This window comes from Physella acuta, unplaced genomic scaffold (assembly GCF_028476545.2).
Source record: "Physella acuta isolate Inbredline_101_S28 unplaced genomic scaffold, ASM2847654v3 ptg001991l, whole genome shotgun sequence".
Taxonomy (NCBI): domain Eukaryota; kingdom Metazoa; phylum Mollusca; class Gastropoda; family Physidae; genus Physella; species Physella acuta.
Window position 1 is genome coordinate 28,549 of NW_026733496.1, and position 19,392 is coordinate 47,940.

The window sequence follows — 19,392 nt, forward strand, 5'->3', positions numbered from 1 at the left end:
TTCTAAAAGGTGTAATGCATTGAGGGCATGATGAAGTGAGATTCCTGTTACCAAAATGTTCAGCCTTTTACCAACTATTAAATTAAGTTGGTAAGCCAAATATGAACTATCAGTCTAAATAACATTGTAAAAATGTTTATAGACAAAGTAGTTTTTCTTTCAGTTCCATTATAAATACATTGATTTTTAAAAATTTCAACTGTAGATGTCTGAATTACTTTGGCAAATCAAATAAGAAAATAAACAAGAGACTGGAATTAGATAACTGGATATTTTATTCAATTATAGTCAAATCTATTATTGAAGTAAACACACCAATAATATTCACATCCTTGGATCACAATTTTAAACAGCCATTGCAAACTAATGTATAGTTCAAAATATACAGAATATAATAAATATTTTAAAAAAAAAAAGGACAAGAGTATAAATTAATGAAAATGTTAGGCTGTATAAGCACATCTCAGCTTATTTGGATAAAACACAAAGTTGTCTCAATTTCAGTTGATTGCATTAACACAGTGGTCAGCACTAGTAACTTTAGAAAATGGCTCTACAGAAAGGTTGCAGACCCCTGCATTAACCCCTTTACCAGTGTTATAAGAAACAATATAATAATTTTAAACAATTTCACATTACATAAAGGTTGATTTATTTATTCAGTAAAATAAAACTGGAAGAAATACTAAATTTTCTGTGATATAATGAAAGAGAACACATGGTAAAGGGTTATATTACATTCAAATGTTAAAGACAAACAAAGCTGTTTTACTTCTGAAGATATAGCATGTGCATAAAAAAAGTAAGCCATGACTAAGTAGTGTAACTCCAGTATTGGCCAGACTTTTCACTGGACAATCAGTCTAATATAAATAAATGAAATACAAAAACAACACGGTTTTTTAAAAAGTTAAAATTCTCATACTGTAATAAAATGAATACATCACCAATGTGGCAAATAAGCATGAGTAAAATGGACTACACAAATACGGCCTGTATATATCTGTACTAATCCCAGTGTCATAATATAGCATTACTTTCTGGCTATGTTGTTATGTATTTAATAACTCTACAATACTGTACATAGTATGCAACCATTATCTTCTTTTAAGACAAAAGAAAATTTTTATTCCATGAGGGAAAAATAATGAAATTCTTGTTTTTTAAATCCAAACTTGCCTCCGAGAGCTTAAATATAGCAACATAAAATTAAGCAATTTTTTTATTATAGATTATGCATTTGAAATAAAATAAATGCAAAAAATTTCAGTTAAATAATTCCAATGATGCTATTCTTGGTTCAACTATGGTAAATCAGCTAGTAGTTCTAAAAACTAAATATCATTTTTCATTTTGATAGATATTTTGGTTGTAAGGCTAATATCTGAATAAACAAACATCTGCATAGTTCAGTCAGAATTTTATATCTAGTGTTAACTTATAGAAATGTAGCCAAACCAAAACTATTACTAAGACCAACAACTTACAAAAGGAGTTTTTGAGAAAATGAATTGCTTTTTTTTTTTTGTTGTAGTGGTTAAAATATCTGTTCTAATTTCAAAAGTCAACATAAAGGAAATGTACATAACTTACAAAATTCAATAAATTTAAAATGTCTATCGATTCTGTGAAACAAAATAGAAAAATATTTTTTATTAACTTGTTTACACATCCAGTGTTTTTAACCAAAATTTAAAATGTGTATATACAAGAGCAAAAGAGCGATTTTAAATTAAGGCTTCTACATGTTAGATTCTACAGGCAATGTGTGCTACAGTTTTATATACAACCCTTTGGAAGTTAAAATTTTTTGCCTAACATTCAGGAATTTAGTTACACAGATTTTATATTGTGCTAATACTAGTAAGCGGCTGTATAATCTACTTGAAAATGTGCATAGGAATGCAAGCAAAGACATTTATTTAATTTTTTTGTGCAGAAGAAATTCCCAACATTTCTTAAGCATGTTCTAGTAAAAGCTATTATTATTTGTACAATAGCAATAGTTTTATACCCTTGAGCATAGAAAAATAAAGATCTTTACTGGTTTATTGACAATTTTTAAAATCACTCAGTCATAAATTTCAATCTCATCCCAAATAACTGATTGATACAAAGGAATGTTTTTACACCATATTTACAACCACGTGCAAATGTTAATTTTTTTATTTACATTGGCTAATAATTTGCAACAGGCAACACAAAATGCATAATAAATAGAAAACTGAAAGTAAGACAAGTGACCACTATACTGTTGGTGATTATCACACTTTTTCTTCATTAGATTTTGATGCCTCATGCAATCACAGTTTCAAAATAAATACATAGTATACAATTATTACCACAAATAAAAAAGTATTAAATAATTTTACCGTTAAGCTTTTAAAAAAAAAATTGCAGTAGTTTAGAGCTTGGGAGATGTCTTAATATAGAGACAATATTTTATGTACTATCACAACCAGTCTATGAGCCTGCTAAATTTTTTTTTTTCAAAGTGTGAATTAAAGTATGCTTTAATGAACTCTCTGACAAGTCTCCTATGGAAGCAGATTCAGTTAAAAATATATGTAAAGCATGGATTATTAGCTAATTTAAATTATGAAATCACTGTTTTAAACATTTTAACTTTCTTGGTTCATTTACTTAAAAAATGTAAGTTATATTAAAGTTATATAGTAGTAATAGATACTGTTTACTCAAGACCATAAAAAAAAGAGATCTAACATCAGAAAGTTCTAAGATTTTTTTTTTGGCAAACAAACATTTTTTTTGGGTAAATGTTTGCCAGAAAAAATAAAAAGATAAGTTTGAAGTAAAAAAAAAACAACTGTATTTTATATTTAAAAAAACAACAGAAATTGTAAACAGCTTACAGACGAACTACTCTTGACAAACTACATGCCTAGCAGTTTGTTTTTAATGACATTCCTGAATAATAATGGCTTATTTAAACACATACCTCGAACAGAATTTAGACTGATGAACTAAACAAATAATATAAAAATTTAGACATAAAAATAAATGTAAACGTATTCCCACTAAAAACTTGACCCACAATGAAATAAATTTCTTTTAATTAACCGAATAAAATTTCTCTCTCTCATTTAAACAGATTTGGGTGTTATTCCAAATGCAGGTCCTAATCTCAGGAAAAACTTGCGCAGAGTAGACACTATTTCTGTTTTAAGAGGGACCATTATAATTTCACACAGGAGTGGAAAATATGCGCTTGCATGTATCTTGAACTGGAAATAAAAAGACAGCAATGTGATTCAATTCAGTAAATAATTTAGCTTATTGGCCATGGTAAAGCAACAGTTTTAAAAAAATGATTTTTGTATTTCACAAAGGATTGATCCTTATACTTACTCTTTCCTCTGACATCCGCAATAAACGAATGAGCAAAAGTAGTAGTAAGTTTCCCCAAGCCTCTTTGTGACTCTCAGACTGGATGCTAAGGAAATACTCCAAGGCTTCTTTACAAACTCTGAAGTAAAATAAAGTTAGGCTAACACAACTGCCATTTATGGTTTATAAGAAATTATTTCAATATTTTAAGTGATTTAATATTTAATACACACAAATTATTTATAATTTACTGGATATTAAAAAATAATAATAAAAAAATTACTCTAAGATTTTCTGCTCCACTTCAGGCCATGAACTTTGTCGCTTCACATCATCATATAACCTAAAAAGAATCCTGAACAAACATGCTAAGCTCTGTGCCTCCTGCTTTAACAAATTTGGTTTTGCTTTCCCCTTGAAACCTATAACAAAAATGAAAACACATGAAAAAACAACAAAGATTTAAATTATGATTTTTTTCTTGAAATATTAACAATTATTATTAACTTAGTATACCTGCTTTCCAGAGGACATTCCTTTGCTCATGGTTAGAGTTGAAAGACTTTGCATATCTGTGTGACTCAAGAAGGCAATCAACAAACATAAGCAACTGACTGGAGGAAAGATATTGGTACATTCCTTGCTCGTCACTTGAATGCTCATGATAAGAATCTGTTAAGGAATCATTGTCTCCGCCCTGATAAATAAAACATAATCAATGGATTCTAAAAACAGATCAAATTTTTAAAAATAATAATAAAATCACTAATAGAAAGTAAAGCTGTGACAAAAGATTTGAAATGATTCACTTATGTAGTTCAGTAAAATAAAGTCAAATATACCTGAGCAACAGCTAAGTTTTCAGCATCCTCTCTACGACTTGTGGCAGGAAAGAAAACTATGTTGTCTATTGTCTGAATTAACTCAAGCTGAACAACACATTTAATTAAAAGGCTCTGGAACAACTGATGGTCATATGCAGTTTCTAAAAAGAGATTTTAATTAATCATATTCATGTTTAAATCAAGATCTACTAAGACAACAGCAAAAAAAAAATTAACAATTATTTTTTGGAATAACTTATCAATTATGCTACACATGAATTTTGATCTTTTAATTAATAAAGATTAAGTTAATGTACTTGTAAAAAACAATTGGGAAAAGCTAACATTTTATAGAGTAAAATAAATCATATTTCTTAAGTAGCGTTACATGAGCTATTGTTTTATTCTCGCATTAAAAAAACTATGTATATATGTGCTTTGCTATGGTAAAATCACAATGGTGCAGTGCCCTCTATGAATATCTCACCCCACAGGGTGTGATGTAATCATCCAATGAACATGGTTCCCTGGGCATCTGGGCCCAGTAAGCCCATCAACTTTCCCATGAAATAAAAGCCTCACACCACCAGAAAAATCCAAAATGTCAATACTGATGAGTGACACATTACCTGGTGGCTTATAGATTTACATGAAAACTTATACAAGTGGAAGTGCTAGCAATATTTAGCAGAAACTTACTTTTAATGGCTCTGTTATCATGCCATTCCTGAGATGTTGAGCTTTGTATACTCTGCATACTTTCTGCTCTGCCCATGTGACCAACCTCAGAAAAATATTCATCCTGGGGAAAAAAAGTAAAAAATTTGAACTAAATACTGATTGACTAAAAAGCTTTACTTTTAAATTATATATCATATATTTCTTCAATTTGTCTGTGGGGGTTGAAAAGCATCATTCATACTATAGAAAATAATTCAGAATTTAAAGTAGTGATAGAACTTACAGGGTTTTCAAAGCCAATAGAATCATGTCTAACAGGAGAGGTAACATCAAAAACACTCTCAGGTTGCCAGCTTAATAGTCTGTGAAAATTATAAAGAAACTATAGACATAACAACAATGGTTTCTAAACATGCTAACACATGGAGCTCATCTTTTAATAATGCTAAATAAGGAAATATCTGATTTAATAAAGAACAACTTACTTATGTGGAATGGTTGATTTGAAAATATCAAGCATGCAGCTGCATGTTTGGTCCCAAGCACTAATTGAAAACTTGCTACCATTTGATATCACCAGGTTTTCAAGACAATTGGTACCTGATCTAGAAAAATAATAATATAATTTTAAAGACCAAGTTGAGCATGTTTGACTAAATGTTTAGTTTTACCATGGTTTCTTAATAAAGACTAGTACCTGGCAAGCTGTTCATTATCTTGTGCAACACACCACTGTAACATCTGATATAGATCAGTCAGTAACAAAGGAGACAACTGCTCATAGTATTGAGTGAACACATCCACAATAGCATAAAGTGCATGATTACAAGTTGTTGTCATCCACTCAGCTTTCTGATTAAAAAAAAATTGCATTTAATTAATAATAGAAACAAAACAATCTAAACGAAAAAAGATAAATTTCCAACATATCTTCTGCATAATGTTAAATGTTTTGACTGACCTCATTTTGTTGTTCAGGCAACTTCATGACATCAAAGATTCGGAAAACTATTTTGAACAAATCTTTCCACCAGTGAGATTGAAAGCTTTCCCCATATGTCTTCATAATCTCAAACATCACAGTCAAACCCCTTTTGAAAAAATTAAATTATTTTTTAACAGTTGTGTGTTATATAAACCTGCCAGTTGTTTACAACAATTCTAAATTAAATTACTCGCTTGATAAAAAGGCATAAATATTTTTTCAACAAAATATTTAAAAAAATTAAATATGAATTACCTTGTCCGAACATCTAGTTTGCACCTATTGATCACACAAGATAATTCAAATAAAACAGGAAACCATCCCTTTACCCAGACCCTATCATCCTCTGGAACTGATATCTCTTCACCTGCATGCTCTTTAAACATCTAGGCCATAGATTAAAAAAAAAAGCATTTGTAAGAGCTTTGCTCCAACATTAATGTTACACCAAACATGAGCATAAGCACTAGTTACTTACAGTGGGCTTCTCAGCTACATATTTGGCACAGTTTCTGATAAACCTTATTGCTTCCATGCTGGTATCAGGAAAAGCAGCATTACATGCAAATTCAGATAAGCATTTGACTGCATCTTGGAATGAATCAATAATTGCAGCAAAGTGTTTTTCAAAAACATTGGCTGTTGGAGGAAAAATAGTAATGGATACTATAAAATTTGAAAGATAAATTTTAAACATATTCAAAAATTGATATTTAACCTCTTAATTTGATTTGACTTAAAGTGATGCAGTTAATTTTTTAAAAACTTTGAAATTCATTAAAGACTGACAAAAAGGTTTAGCAGCCATATTATAACATAAGTCTGTCCTCAAATGTACTCACAAATAATTTTCCCTGTGGTCTGGAATGAAAGATCAACTATGCCCTCATCATGGTCTGAGGCGGCAAGGTGGAAAACACTAAAGATATTTTTCCAACCTGACTTAATGTTGGCTGCTTGTGAATTCACCATCTGAGCAACACATCTTACAACCATGTCTCTGATTGCAGGAGACCTTTCAAAAAGTATACATGTATATGAGCTAACTTTAAAAAAAAGGTAGGTTTCCAATTTTTTAAAAGTATTTATTTAACTTATGAATAACTGCAAAGCATTTTTGTTTTGTTTAAGCAATCATACTTGTTTCTTTTCATGATGTGTTCAAAGGGGCGCAAGAAATCTTTTTGGAATCTGAAATTGGCAAACTCTCCTTTCTCAATGAATTTCATAGAGAGCTGTCTTAAAGAGTCCACAGCAAAGAAGGCAATATCTTCGTTTGGATTGCACCCAACCTATATAAAATAACGAAAGAAAGGGAACACTGCATTTTATATTAAACAAATTTAAATGAAATTAGTTTGAGAAAAGATTGGTATCAGCGTTTATTTAATAAAAATACATTCTTAAAATCTGTTGCTCACCTTATTAAAATGTTCACTGAGGAAAGTCCATATTCGAGACCACTGTAGACGAATACGGCCCATGTTATAGTAAGAAATCTCAACAATTTTCTGCAGACTGAACATTCGTGGGTGAGCAGTGCTGGCCAACTCATCCATGGATACTTGGCACAGGGCACGAGTAAACTCAACTAGATTTTAAAAAAAAACATGCTTATGTAAACATATACTTATAAACTATAAAAAAGCTAACTTTTTAAGTAACCATTTCTCATTAGTTATAGTTAATGAAGTATTTACCAATAGCATCTCCATCAAGTTTGACAGAACCAGTAAATATTCTGTCCACTGCTACCACAACACTTTGTGAGCTTGTTTCACCTACAGTCTCCTGAAAGTTGGCTAGTCTCTGCCTGTCCATGTTTCCCATGTTACCTTTTACAATGGCTGGGGAAAAAAAACAACACAATAAATGAAGTCGGCATTTCTATCAGCAGTGTTATGAAAACAAAAGTTTAAGATATCTCAGTGTATAGTAAGTTAAATAAGGTTTATGTAAAGATAAGTAAAACCTAAGTACAATTACCTTCTGGATCATGTGCCTCAACCGGATTGCTTGAGTGTGGCCCAGAGGCAATGTACTTTGTTTTAACTCCTGTACCAATTAACTGCGCTAACTCAAGCTGAGAAATGCAACGCAAGATCTGGATAGAAAAAAAATATAAGTTAATAAATTTAAAAAAATGTAGTGATCCAAATTTCATTGGAATAATGCAATTGGTATGGCACTTTTATTTTTTAACATTCACTTTTGACATGATAAAGATATTTTAATATTTAAAAAAAAAGAAGCAGTTAAAGATTACTGATTATAATTTTTAAAATCTATTCATTGACCTCTAGCCAAGATTTTCCTAAATAGTTTCCATCAGTGTGAGCCACAGAGATGAGTGTCTTAATTGTGTCAATGTTTTTGGTTTTCATTTCTGTAATAGGTGTGGCACAGGTCAGCAAGGTGAACCTTCCAAGTGCTTGAACATATGCATCTCTTTCAAGCTGTAAATAAATGCAGAAAATGAAATGATAAAATGGAACTTAAAGAAAACATGAGATTTTTTAAATACTTGTTGAATAAAGGTGAAATTTTTTATGCTATGATCTTTAAGGGGAAATAAGAGCTAATCTGCTTCTATTAAAACTGCAAATGAAGAGATTATGTGGTCAGCACTATTCCAACTGACTTCTCTATCCCCAACTAAGGCAACCATCAGAAAGCTTCTAAAATAATTATGTTAAAGGCCGTACCTCCATGTGAAATATGCAAGCGATTCTAATAGCACAACGTATCCCATCCAAACAAAGTTGGGCAATCTCATTGTCATCACAGTCTTGCAAACCAACACTAAATGCTGCAAGGAATGGGGTCCATGCAAGCTGAAAATATTAAAGATGATAGTAATATTGCTTCAGTAAAAGTTCTTAAAATTATTTGTTAACAGCTAAAAATTATTCATCTAAAAAAAACAAGGATAGAAAAATAGTTAAACCAATAAATACCTTAAACATAGGTCTGACATGTTCTTGGTGTGTAGCGCTAGTAAAACTAACTTGACAATGGCTGACACTTTCCATAAGTGCTTTGGCTGTCTGTGCCATTTGTTCCATCTCTACATTGTACAAAAGTCTCCGCTGTTTGTCTGAGGTTATGTCCTCTAGATAAGTAAAAATATTTGTTTTGATAAATGAATTGTTAATTCAAGTTGTTATAATCATACTAACTAAAGCTTTTTTCTTAAGGAATAGTTTTATCCAGTGGGAGTGAAAATGTCAGAAAATACATTTTAACTCTCAATCAATCATAGTTTTGAATACTTTTCATTACAGTGAAAACTGATTGCAAATTACTTTGCTTACATAACACCATTTAATAAAGATTGGACGTATTTAATCATTTTTCATTGAACTATTACAGATGGGTTACCACTAGGGAAGGTTGGAGAAATTAGCCCAGGATCAAGGTGCCTAAAGGACTTTTGTCAATGGACTACATCCTAGTGTGACAACAGACTATACTGCAGTTTACAATAGCGTGTTGCGTAGTTACTATCAATCCTTAGTACTTATCAGCTAATTGATTGCTTATAAGACATGTTACCAACAGAAAATACAATGTAAAAATAAATAAAAAACTTACTTGATGGTTTATTTGGCTTGATACCACTACTGTGGGCTTTCATTTTAATCTCTTTGCCAGCAATCTGATCATAGATAGCCGAGAGGTAATCAGGAGGCAAGTCTTTACTGTCATTGATGCCTCTGTTCATTTTAATGTATTGTTCTTTGGTCATCTTAGAACTTGGCTTAACCTAGAATTATATAATAAAGTGCAGAAATAAAGCTTACTTAATTCAGAATTACTGAAACAGTTAACCTCTCTATTTTACAAAGCAAAGTGGTTAAATAAGTTTTCAAAACAATTTTCTGATAATTACCTGAGGATTGTGAAGATCAGTGGTCAACATAATAACAGAGAAGGCCAAAACGTAAGCTGTATCTGCACTAGCAAATATTTCTAATCTGAAAAACAGATGACAAATTTTAAAGATCTCAACCTTTAAATTTACTTATTAATGTTAAAATTTAACTTAAATACCCGTTGTTGTGCACTTTGAAAAATGAGAATGTTTGGAAATCCTACAGTGTTTATTTTTTATTCTATTATGCACATTAAACGATTTTTGTTGACCCCAAAGTTGTTTCCTCCATTGAATGATCATTAAGCTAAATTCATTACTAGTACTTACTCTTTGTTGCATTCATAGTAACGAGAAGCAAATTTCTCCATCAGTCTGTCAATTTTCTGGGATTCACCAGGCAACCGAAAACCTTCTAAAAATTTGCGCAAAGCTGAAACAATATCCATGTCAGTGAAATCCATATGATCTATATACGCATACATCACTTCTTTGTGAAATCTGAAAGTAAAAACAATTGTCATTTTTTTTTAATTTGTGTTATACTGTTTAAATACTTTAACATACTTATTTGATTTTGTTCTATAACTCAATGAATGAAAAAAGTGGGGAAAGAAACTAACAACTTATAAAACTCTTACTTCTCATTTTCTCCAAAAAAATCTCCCACTACAGTCTGAAAAAAGAAAGTCAAAACATGAAAAGTTAATGCTATATATATTTTACATATATAATGTTAAACGGATTAAAAATCAGGAAAAAATAACATACCTTGTCAAGGCGCTCCTCAGTGTGCAAGAATTCTGCAATATCTTCAGGCAATTTACCCAACATTTCTTGCTCCTGTAAGTACTGAATACCTTTAAGAGGTTTCTTATTAAACCTGTTGATTGATTAAAAAAAACAAAAAACAAGATTATTAACTGGAGTATTAACAAAATTAACATTTTATAAATTTATAGAGAAATGTTTTTAAAATATTACATACAGCTCTATTCCTATTTCCATGACCTCTTTCTGTTGCTTGAGAACCTCAAATTGTTCGGGATTATCAGCAGGAACTGTACCAGGAGCAAAGCTTCCTCCAGCAACAACAGTAGTGGGAGCGCTAGAATTAGAGCTAAGAGAGTTGGTGCTCCCATAGCTTGTCATCGTCCCACTACCCGAGTCATTGTCTGTTTCTGTGTACGGTTTGCTATCCTGACCTGTTAAGTATTTCAAAAGGAAAGGTTACATTTTTAAATACTCATACAGATCTAAATTCTAATATTTGCCCTATAAACTATCTTTTCTTATTTTAACTTATCAGCTTAAGTATTAAAAAGTAGACTTAAGAAACATAACATCAGATATGCAATGAAATACTAGAACATTACTCTTACACACCCAAGTTAGACTGTGAGTGAGGATTGATGTAAAGATCTTTACTCCACTCAACCATACACTTCAGGATAGATACCAAACATTGAAGTCCTTTGATTCGCATGCTCTTTTCTTGATTAGGTGTAGCCCCTGAGAGAAAATAATAATAATAAAAGTAATTGTTAAATAAATTATTTATTCAATTTGTACAAACAGATAAGAAGAAAAATGGTGATTACAGTTTTAGAAATATCTACTTGATTAAGCTCAATTTTGTCCAAAAAAAAAACCTCCGAAAAATAATGCTTAATTAAACTATTCTAATGGGACGGAGTGGTCTAGAGGTAGAGTGCTGGACTGTAAGTCTCGAGTTCAAATCCGGGTTCAAATCAGTAGACCGTCCCCGAGTCCACCCAACTCTGATGGGTACCTAACTCACGTTAGGGAAAGTAAAGGCGGCTGGGCATAGTGCTGACCACACTATCTCTTCATATGCCGAGGTCACAGAAACAAGTGAACTATACTTCACTTGGCCTATAGACCGTCAGATTTGAAAAAGGGAACTTTTTAAAAAAGAACTATTCTGTTACAGTGGGACGGCAGGATTAATTGTAGAACGTTTGGCTGCTATCCCAAAAGTCCTGAGTTTGGATCTCGTTTCAGCTTTTTTACTGAGTCCACCCAACTCTGATGGTTATTGGACTTATGTTGGGAAAGGCAGCTGAGCTTAGTGGTGACTACCCTATCCCTTTGTATCATAGGTCAAGAAACTCTACTTCAGATGCTCAATGGATTTCTAGGTCTAAAGAAGATATTCAGGAAATACGCAAAATACATAAGGAAATAAACAAACCTAGTTCTAATGCATGACGTCCCTGGGCTATTTTTGAAAGATCATTTATCAGACGTTCAAAGATATTGGCCAATGCTAAATCACAGTCATAGTTGAGATAAATGTCTACAACACTTTGAGCGTCTGTAAGAGGAGAAAAAATGGTTAAAAAATTGTGATAACAGAAATTTCAAAGCACCTAATTAATAATTTCAATGCAATATTTAGTTTTTGTATCATGTGTTACAGTATGCATGAATTCAAACCTGCACAAATCCTTGTAAGTGCCTGAATAACCATCCACTTGTGTTCAAAAGAGCTACTGGGGGTTTCCAAAATGTATAAAAATATTTCTTTAAAAAATACCTGAAAAAATAAATCACAAATGTATATACACATTTTTATTTTTCTTCAAACATCAAGTACAGAGCAATAGCTTTAACACTCATTTCAGACAACTAAAAACTGACTGTCAGATATTAACAGCTATTAAAATTGATAAATAGGACAAAAACCAGTTTGGAAAAAAGCAAGAAATAAAACTTACCTCAATTTGCATTTTAAGGTGCTGTTTGAAATTTGCAAGTAAAGTTATGAAAATAGTTAAGGAAAGCTCAAACACTTCTGGCACAGAGCTGACTCCATTCTTGGACAGAGCAACACACAAATACTGCTTTATTGCATTAATGAACATGGCATTTGTGCGAAATACTGGTCCAGCATTCTGTAGTATTGAAAGCAGTAACTGCAGAGACAAGACTTTAGAGCGCAGTTCATGGGACCTGAAATAGAATAATACAAGTTTTATCATCACCGATAATTTCAGCTAAGAAAAAAAAAAAAAATATTATTATAAATATAGTTATATATAAAGTTACTTTGGATCTGGTGGTCCGTCCCCTAAAGGCTTCATAGAAAGCTTGCATAGACTTCTAAATACTAGAAAGGCATCCTTTTGAAGAATGTGACTGAAAGCTCCATGAAACTGTTCTCCGCCCTCAGTAGAATCATCAGGTGAGGTTGCAGTACCTGAATACAATTATTGTATGTATATTTAATGAATTTAAAGTACACAATTTTAATAAATTATTGAGACATTTTGATGTATATTTAATAATTTAGATTTTAGTTAAAAAATAACAACTCTGGATAACTATCTTTAGTTGGCACACTGAAATAAAATGTAAAAAAAAAAAGAAGAAAAAATAACATGCTAAAGCTTAGGAACTTCCAATCCAATCCAAGAAAAGAAAGAATGAATGTATACATGCAGTGACTAATCATGATAAAATCAGAGTAGATTACATGTATAAATGTAAAATAAGGCAGAATTAGCTTCTTATAAAAAAAGATTGATTTAACTAATGAAGTAACAAAAAATGAATAATCGACACAAAGTCTTAATCAAATCTGCTACTGTACAGTACCATTAATAATAGTTTACATTAAAGAAAGTCTAACAAAATTCCTGTTAGGATCAATCACCTTCTGTTGAGTTTGTCATTACAGACGTTTGTTGTTCTACTGTAGCAGGGTGATTTGTGTCATTCTGTGCATTGTTTGATTCAACTACATTGTCACTAGGGTTTTCTGTCGCTCCAGGCTTATCTTCTTCGCCTAATTGGGAACCAAATTAAAATGGCAAAAAATATAATCTAATAAAGTATTAGCAGCAAACCCAATCTAATGAAAGGTAGTGACAGTAGAGTCAGCTTTCAATGACTTCCAGACCTTAATCATTATTATTTTTCAGTACCTAATTTTAAGTATTTTCCCTAAAATTGAATCAATACTGAGAAAAATGTGCTAAGAAATAATAAGAAGATAAATTAAAATTACTCCAGATCAAGCATATAACGTGCAACTTTTTTTGCATATGCTAGTGCGCAAAGGATGACTTGTCAATTAGTAGCAAAAAGTCAAGCAAAATGTATTATTCATGCTTTAAACAAACTAAGGCAGTTTGTATCAAAATAAACTAAACTTTATACAGTATATGGAGCTAACTTAATTACTTCAATAAATAATTACTTGATTAACAATGATGTTTAACTTAAATTTAGCTTACTTATTAACCAACAACTAACTGTTTAGAAGCTATAAAAATATTTTTAAAATTATCTAAAATTACAAAAATAACCTAATTCATGGCACAGAAAAAATTTATGTCTGGAGAATACAAATGACCATAGGATTAAAATTTAAGTCAAATGTTAATGATTTAAGCCAAATAAAAAGTCCATAAACAGGCAGAGACATTTTTTAAAAAGATGTTGAGTGAGGTCAGTTAATAAAGAATAACAGATAATTCTGAATTGACTAACCTTTACCAACATTTTGTATAATGTCATTTAAAATACTAGACACTATTCCTTCAGCTGTGTCAGTCTCACATGACCCTTCTCTGCTATTCTGGGTTGAACCATTGTTTTTGACAGAATCCTCCGTTTCATTTTTATCTGTAACAGTTAAAACTTTACTTTAGTTTTAAACTAGTACACCATGTGAAAACATGATGATAATCTATGTATAACCAATCATTGATACAACATAATTTAAGACTAATTAAAAGACATTACTTATGAACTAAAAAGGGTATAGTTTACTTTTTGTAGACTTGGCCTGTACTGAGTCATTTGAATCTTCCCCATTTTCTTCAACAGAGACACCCTCATCAGCACTCTCCTTTTTATCCTGAGTAAAAGAAAACTAATATTAAAACAGAAATCAAACTGTAATGATATTTTTGTTTATGTTTAAATATGTAAAAACAAAAACCTTAGTATTTACAAAAATATTTCTATGTAACAATTAAAATTAAATAAATGACAATAAAATTACATTGGTTTCTTGTCCATTCACAACATCTGTCTTTTTGGCATCTTTATTATCACTCTGTTCTTGGACCTTTTCGTCTTGTGCCTGGCCAAGCATTGTAAAAGTTATGAAAAATCTGTTAACCTTTTACATTGTATTCAATATTAGCTTAATATCTTTTCAAGCAAGGAATAAAATTGCTTAAAAAGTCTACCCTTAAAAAACCAAATTATTTTGTTTATGGGATGATTTGCAATTAAAACTATTTAAACAATAGCACGGAATAATTTTTTAAAAATCTTTTAAAAAGTGTAGACATACAGATGACATTTATTAGACCTAACTTACAGCTTGTGTTTCCATACGACTGAAGATGACATTTAGCATCTGAGTTAAAGTGGCCTTGGCGGTCAATCGGTTGACTAGATTTCTACTAGCCAAGTAAATATTGTAGCAAGTTCTAACAGTCTGCAACACAGTGCCCTCATGGATCTCACATGTGGTGGATGTAACCACAGTTAAAAGTGCCTATTTAGGTAATACATGTGTTAAAAGTTATTATAAAATATAAAATTATAATTAAAAAAAAAATTATTATAAAATTATTTTTAAAAAAAGTCTTAATCTGTTGGTGACTTTAAGAATACAAACCAATCTTTTATCTTAAACAAGCAATGCCAAATAGTAGAATATTAATGGTAATTTTTAGCTGTTAAATAATGCTGCTGAGTCAAGCCTTTCCATATCTAAAAAGCTTACATACATTTTATTTATTTTAGCTTGTTAACAGTTAAAATTGTACACTTAAATAGTCAAATTAAATGATGTTGTTTTAAAACATTTTCATTTTTGTTATTTTTACTCCTTCATATTTGAAAAGGCAATAACCTTAATAATTTGTAGCTGAACACCTTCTTCTGTTTGAGGACCATTGAAACACCCACATATTGTTTCCACTATGCGGTCAATAAGACGTTTTCCAGGAGATGTTGTGTCAGGGAGATTACCAGTCAAATGTCCATACGCAATAAGCTTCTGCATACAAAAAAGGTAACTTTATTAGCGTGGAAAAAAAATAAAATAAAATAAACAACAGACAAACAAATTTACCTAAAAAAAAAACAACAACACATATTTTGTGTGAAATAAACATAAAAATTAACTTAGTGAGAAAATGAATTCTTGATTACACGCCCCCCCCCTAAAAAAAACAACCAATAACAAACTAGAATACTATTAAATATTTTTAAAAATTTACCTGTAAACAATCTAAAGCTATGTTAACAATTCGAGGACATTTAGATTGACAGGCCAGTTCAAAGGGCAGGAAATATTTGTCTGCTTCAACAAAACCTGCTTGTTTTGGAACAGGTAGAGCTGAGGAAGATTCTTTAGGATCTTCATGGCTGAAAAATGTAAGCAGGGTTGGTTTCATTTATTTCCTGTGCATGTCAATTGTTAATGCTTCTAAAAGCTGGTTAAAATTTTTAAAATTACTATAACAGGTGAGGGAAATTAAAAATATCAATATTTTGATTATTTCATTCTTACAAAGCAGTGTGTGAATTGCAAAAGAATTAATCAAGAAAGATCAATTTTAACACAAACATTAACAAACTTTAAAGGAAGAAGATAGTAATAGTAGTACTTACTTCTTTTTATTTTCACTTTTAAGTTCATCTGGAAAAAAAAATATTAGTAGAGTAGTAGATACAAAGAAAAAGGTGGGAAATCAAATAACACTTTGGTCTTGGAAGAAATGTATATAAATTTTAAAATGAGACAAAGAGTTCAAATTAATTTCTCAATGTTCTATTTGGCTACCTAAAATTATGTGTATTCAAAAGTTGGCTAATGTAAACACATTTTACTAAATCATCATTGACATCCAAACCCCAAGTTTAGCCCAGTTCAATGGTAAAAGTAGAAACTGGTGTTTAGGGGAGGGGGGGGCTCAGAAAAAATCAACTTTTGTAAATATGAGTTGGGAGCATTTTAGTCCATGTAATTGTCCATTTAATTAGTTAAGCATCAAAATAATTGCATGTTACAGCAAACATGCACAAAAAATATTTTATGTGCATACAAAATTTAACTTTTAAACTGAGGTGCTAGTCTAAAAAAACAACAACAGCAAAGCGTGTATTCATGGAATCTAAATTAATAAAATTAGTATCTCTGCAGTAGGTAAGTGTTGGAGAAAACAGAAATAGGGTTCATAAGCCTGATGTGGCCTTAAGATTATTATAAATCTACTTAAAACTAGAGAAAAAAATGCTTTTTAACATTTTTTTCCATAGAAAAATAACATTTGTTCTCACTGTGTGTGAGTGGAATGCGGGGCTAAAAGTCAAATTTTTTGTGTGGCTGTCATAAATGTAAAACCCCATAAGCCAGCCGTAAAAGTAAGTAAAGTTCCCTTTTCAAACCTGACAGTCTATAGGGCAAGTGAAGCAGAGTTCACTTATTTCTGTGACCTCTGCATATGAAGAGATACTGTGGTCAGCACTATGCCCAGCCACCTTTACTTTCCTTAACGTAAGTAAGGACCCCATCAGAGCTGGGTGGACTCAGGGACAGTCCAGCTCTCTACTGCTAGAGTCCCCAATAAGCCAGCAGTAGCTAAAGGTAAAATGACGTTGCTTAAGATCAAGTCAATTTTTAAAAGTAGTAATAGGCCTACTAATAGTATTATTATAATAATATTTAAATTAAATTACTTAATCAAATGGGAAGAGGGTGTTTAAAAAGTTTTTTCTGGCAGAGTTTGATTTTGGGAATAGCCTAATTACTCAACATTAATCTAAATAGTAAAATGCTTGGGCCTAATTGTTAAATTTAAAATATACTACCGTACAGCAATTCGTAGACACATATTTTAATAAGTATAAAACACTGTAAGTTTTGTAAACATCATAACATGACTTATTGACTAGGCAAAGCCATTGCATGGTTGGTTTAGGCCACGACGGGGAACGTTCTGACCGGGATTCAAAGGGACGACTCGAAATATCATCCAAAAAGGCTTACAGAAGATTTGCAACAACTACTAGATTTTAGAGCTAGGCCTAGTAAAATAAGACGATTAGATTTACTAAAGTAGTAAGAAGAACTAAAACTATGTTTAGTAGTAGCAATAAATAGCACATACACTTAAAATAATTAGAAATACAAAATAATTAGCAAAACAGTATATAAAATGCAACTAAGATCAATCTATGCACATTCTAAACCATATGTATTAAAAATAATGGCGCCAAATAAAATACTGTTTACTGTATTTCAAGTGGTTTCCGGAACACTGTGTCAGACTACGCCATGGTTTTGTTTTTACTGCTTTATCACTCCGGAATAATAACCGTCGCTGGTAAAACTCAATTTTAGCCTATTTTAATCTCAGCTTCACCAAGATTAGAAGAACTTCATAACATAAAGAAATAAGCCCTATGTTTTCCTACAGTTTTTGTGTGTTTCGGTTGTGTTTATAATCAAGTATGCTCAACTGGAGGTGAACATGAAGCGGGGAATAAAATACGCTAAAATGGAGTTTTACCACCGATTGCTATATCGTGACATTACCGTTTTATGGTTAGAAATTAGGGTTAGGCGTATGGCAGCAGGACCAGGGTTGGGATTAGCATTGACACTTGCAAGCCATGAGTTTATTTTAGTTAACTACCAGCAACCTAGAACCCCTTTTTATTATAATATTATATTATTGGACAATCGGCACACAGTGTCACACTGACTGCCACTGGTATAAAAAATAAAAATCCACCCAAACTGCCCAACTGGGCCAAACTTAGTTTGGTTTACTTTAATCAGAAATTTAGTAGATCTAATAGAAGTAGTTAAGCCTAGCTTAAAAAATTAAGTATAGGCCTATTTTGTTAGTCTTGGTCTTAATATGTTGTTAAATTAATAAATTAAAAGTTTTTTAAGTTATTAACTTACCCAATGCCCCCTCACAGGCTTTTTTGAGTTGTGAATGATACGCCTTTTTAATTTCTTTATCTGCAAGAATTTTTTCTAATGCTCTTGTAAGGAACATCGCTTCTATATTGGTTTCGGCAAGTGCCGACCACACTGAGAACCTAAAATTTAATAAATTGTCTCTATTGTTTACAAAACCGATGATAAATTACAAATCAGTTAAATATAAACATAAAAGCTCCACAGTTGTAACTTTTGATGACTGAAGAAGCATCCGGATCCGCCATGCTGGCGTCACGTGATATTAGATCTTTATATATAAATCTAATGATTCGAGAAAAATGTATAATTTATTCAGTCAACAGTCTAAATATTTTCCTAATAAGTTGTGAAAATTGGCTTTGAATTTGCATAATTTACAAATAATAAAATTCTTAATATTAATTCCATCCAGGGTTTTGCAAAGCTATATTATATTATTCCTTTAATAATGAAATATAATTTTGCGAAAATTTCATACCTCGTATTAGATCTAGATCTATATGCCTAGCTAACAGGTTTAGGCCTAGAATTTAAAAAAAAAAACGAAATAGACTTAGCCTTTGTTATTCCAATTAATCTATCTCAAAACATAGACCTAACACAAAATGTGTTTTGGACCAGGCCTATATGAATTAGTTTTTTTTTTGAGGGCCGTGTTTCTTCCAGGGGAGGGGGGGGGGGAGAGAGACTACAT

At 31.2% G+C, this 19,392-nt stretch overlaps 1 protein-coding gene across 2 annotated transcripts; it reads right to left on the reverse strand.

The window, feature by feature from the left end:
* Positions 1-265: 265 nt before the first annotated feature.
* Positions 266-19,041, reverse strand: LOC131931544 (brefeldin A-inhibited guanine nucleotide-exchange protein 1). Of its 2 annotated transcripts, XM_059288376.1 has the most exons (40): positions 18,678-19,041; positions 16,376-16,403; positions 15,982-16,129; positions 15,612-15,758; positions 15,072-15,251; positions 14,748-14,828; positions 14,513-14,600; positions 14,231-14,365; positions 13,392-13,523; positions 12,785-12,935; positions 12,454-12,688; positions 12,173-12,272; positions 11,928-12,050; positions 11,099-11,224; positions 10,701-10,917; positions 10,484-10,595; positions 10,354-10,388; positions 10,043-10,213; positions 9,731-9,815; positions 9,433-9,604; positions 8,796-8,950; positions 8,544-8,672; positions 8,136-8,294; positions 7,825-7,942; positions 7,539-7,685; positions 7,260-7,429; positions 6,979-7,130; positions 6,681-6,853; positions 6,317-6,477; positions 6,094-6,224; positions 5,815-5,944; positions 5,551-5,705; positions 5,339-5,458; positions 5,137-5,215; positions 4,872-4,974; positions 4,191-4,333; positions 3,865-4,045; positions 3,632-3,770; positions 3,370-3,487; positions 266-3,245 (listed from the first exon to the last, which is right to left on the reverse strand). In XM_059288376.1, exons 1-40 carry the CDS (start codon positions 18,772-18,774, stop codon positions 3,105-3,107), a joined length of 5,367 nt encoding a protein of 1,788 aa, XP_059144359.1. In that variant the 5' UTR covers positions 18,775-19,041; the 3' UTR covers positions 266-3,104. The 2 variants fall into 2 exon arrangements, with proteins under 2 accessions (XP_059144359.1, XP_059144360.1); XM_059288377.1 differs by lacking the exon at positions 13,392-13,523.
* Positions 19,042-19,392: the final 351 nt, after the last annotated feature.

Excerpts from the sequence above, each read along its gene's own strand:
- LOC131931544 (XM_059288376.1), bottom strand. The coding sequence starts at position 18,774 with ATGTTCCTTACAAGAGCATTAGAAAAAATTCTTGCAGATAAAGAAATT. Across the intron at positions 11,225-11,927 it reads ACGTCATGCATTAGAACTAG|GGGCTACACCTAATCAAGAA; the intron begins GTTTGTTTATTT and ends ATTTTCTCTCAG. Across the intron at positions 10,214-10,353 it reads TTTTTTGGAGAAAATGAGAA|ATTTCACAAAGAAGTGATGT; the intron begins GTAAGAGTTTTA and ends TTTTACTTTCAG.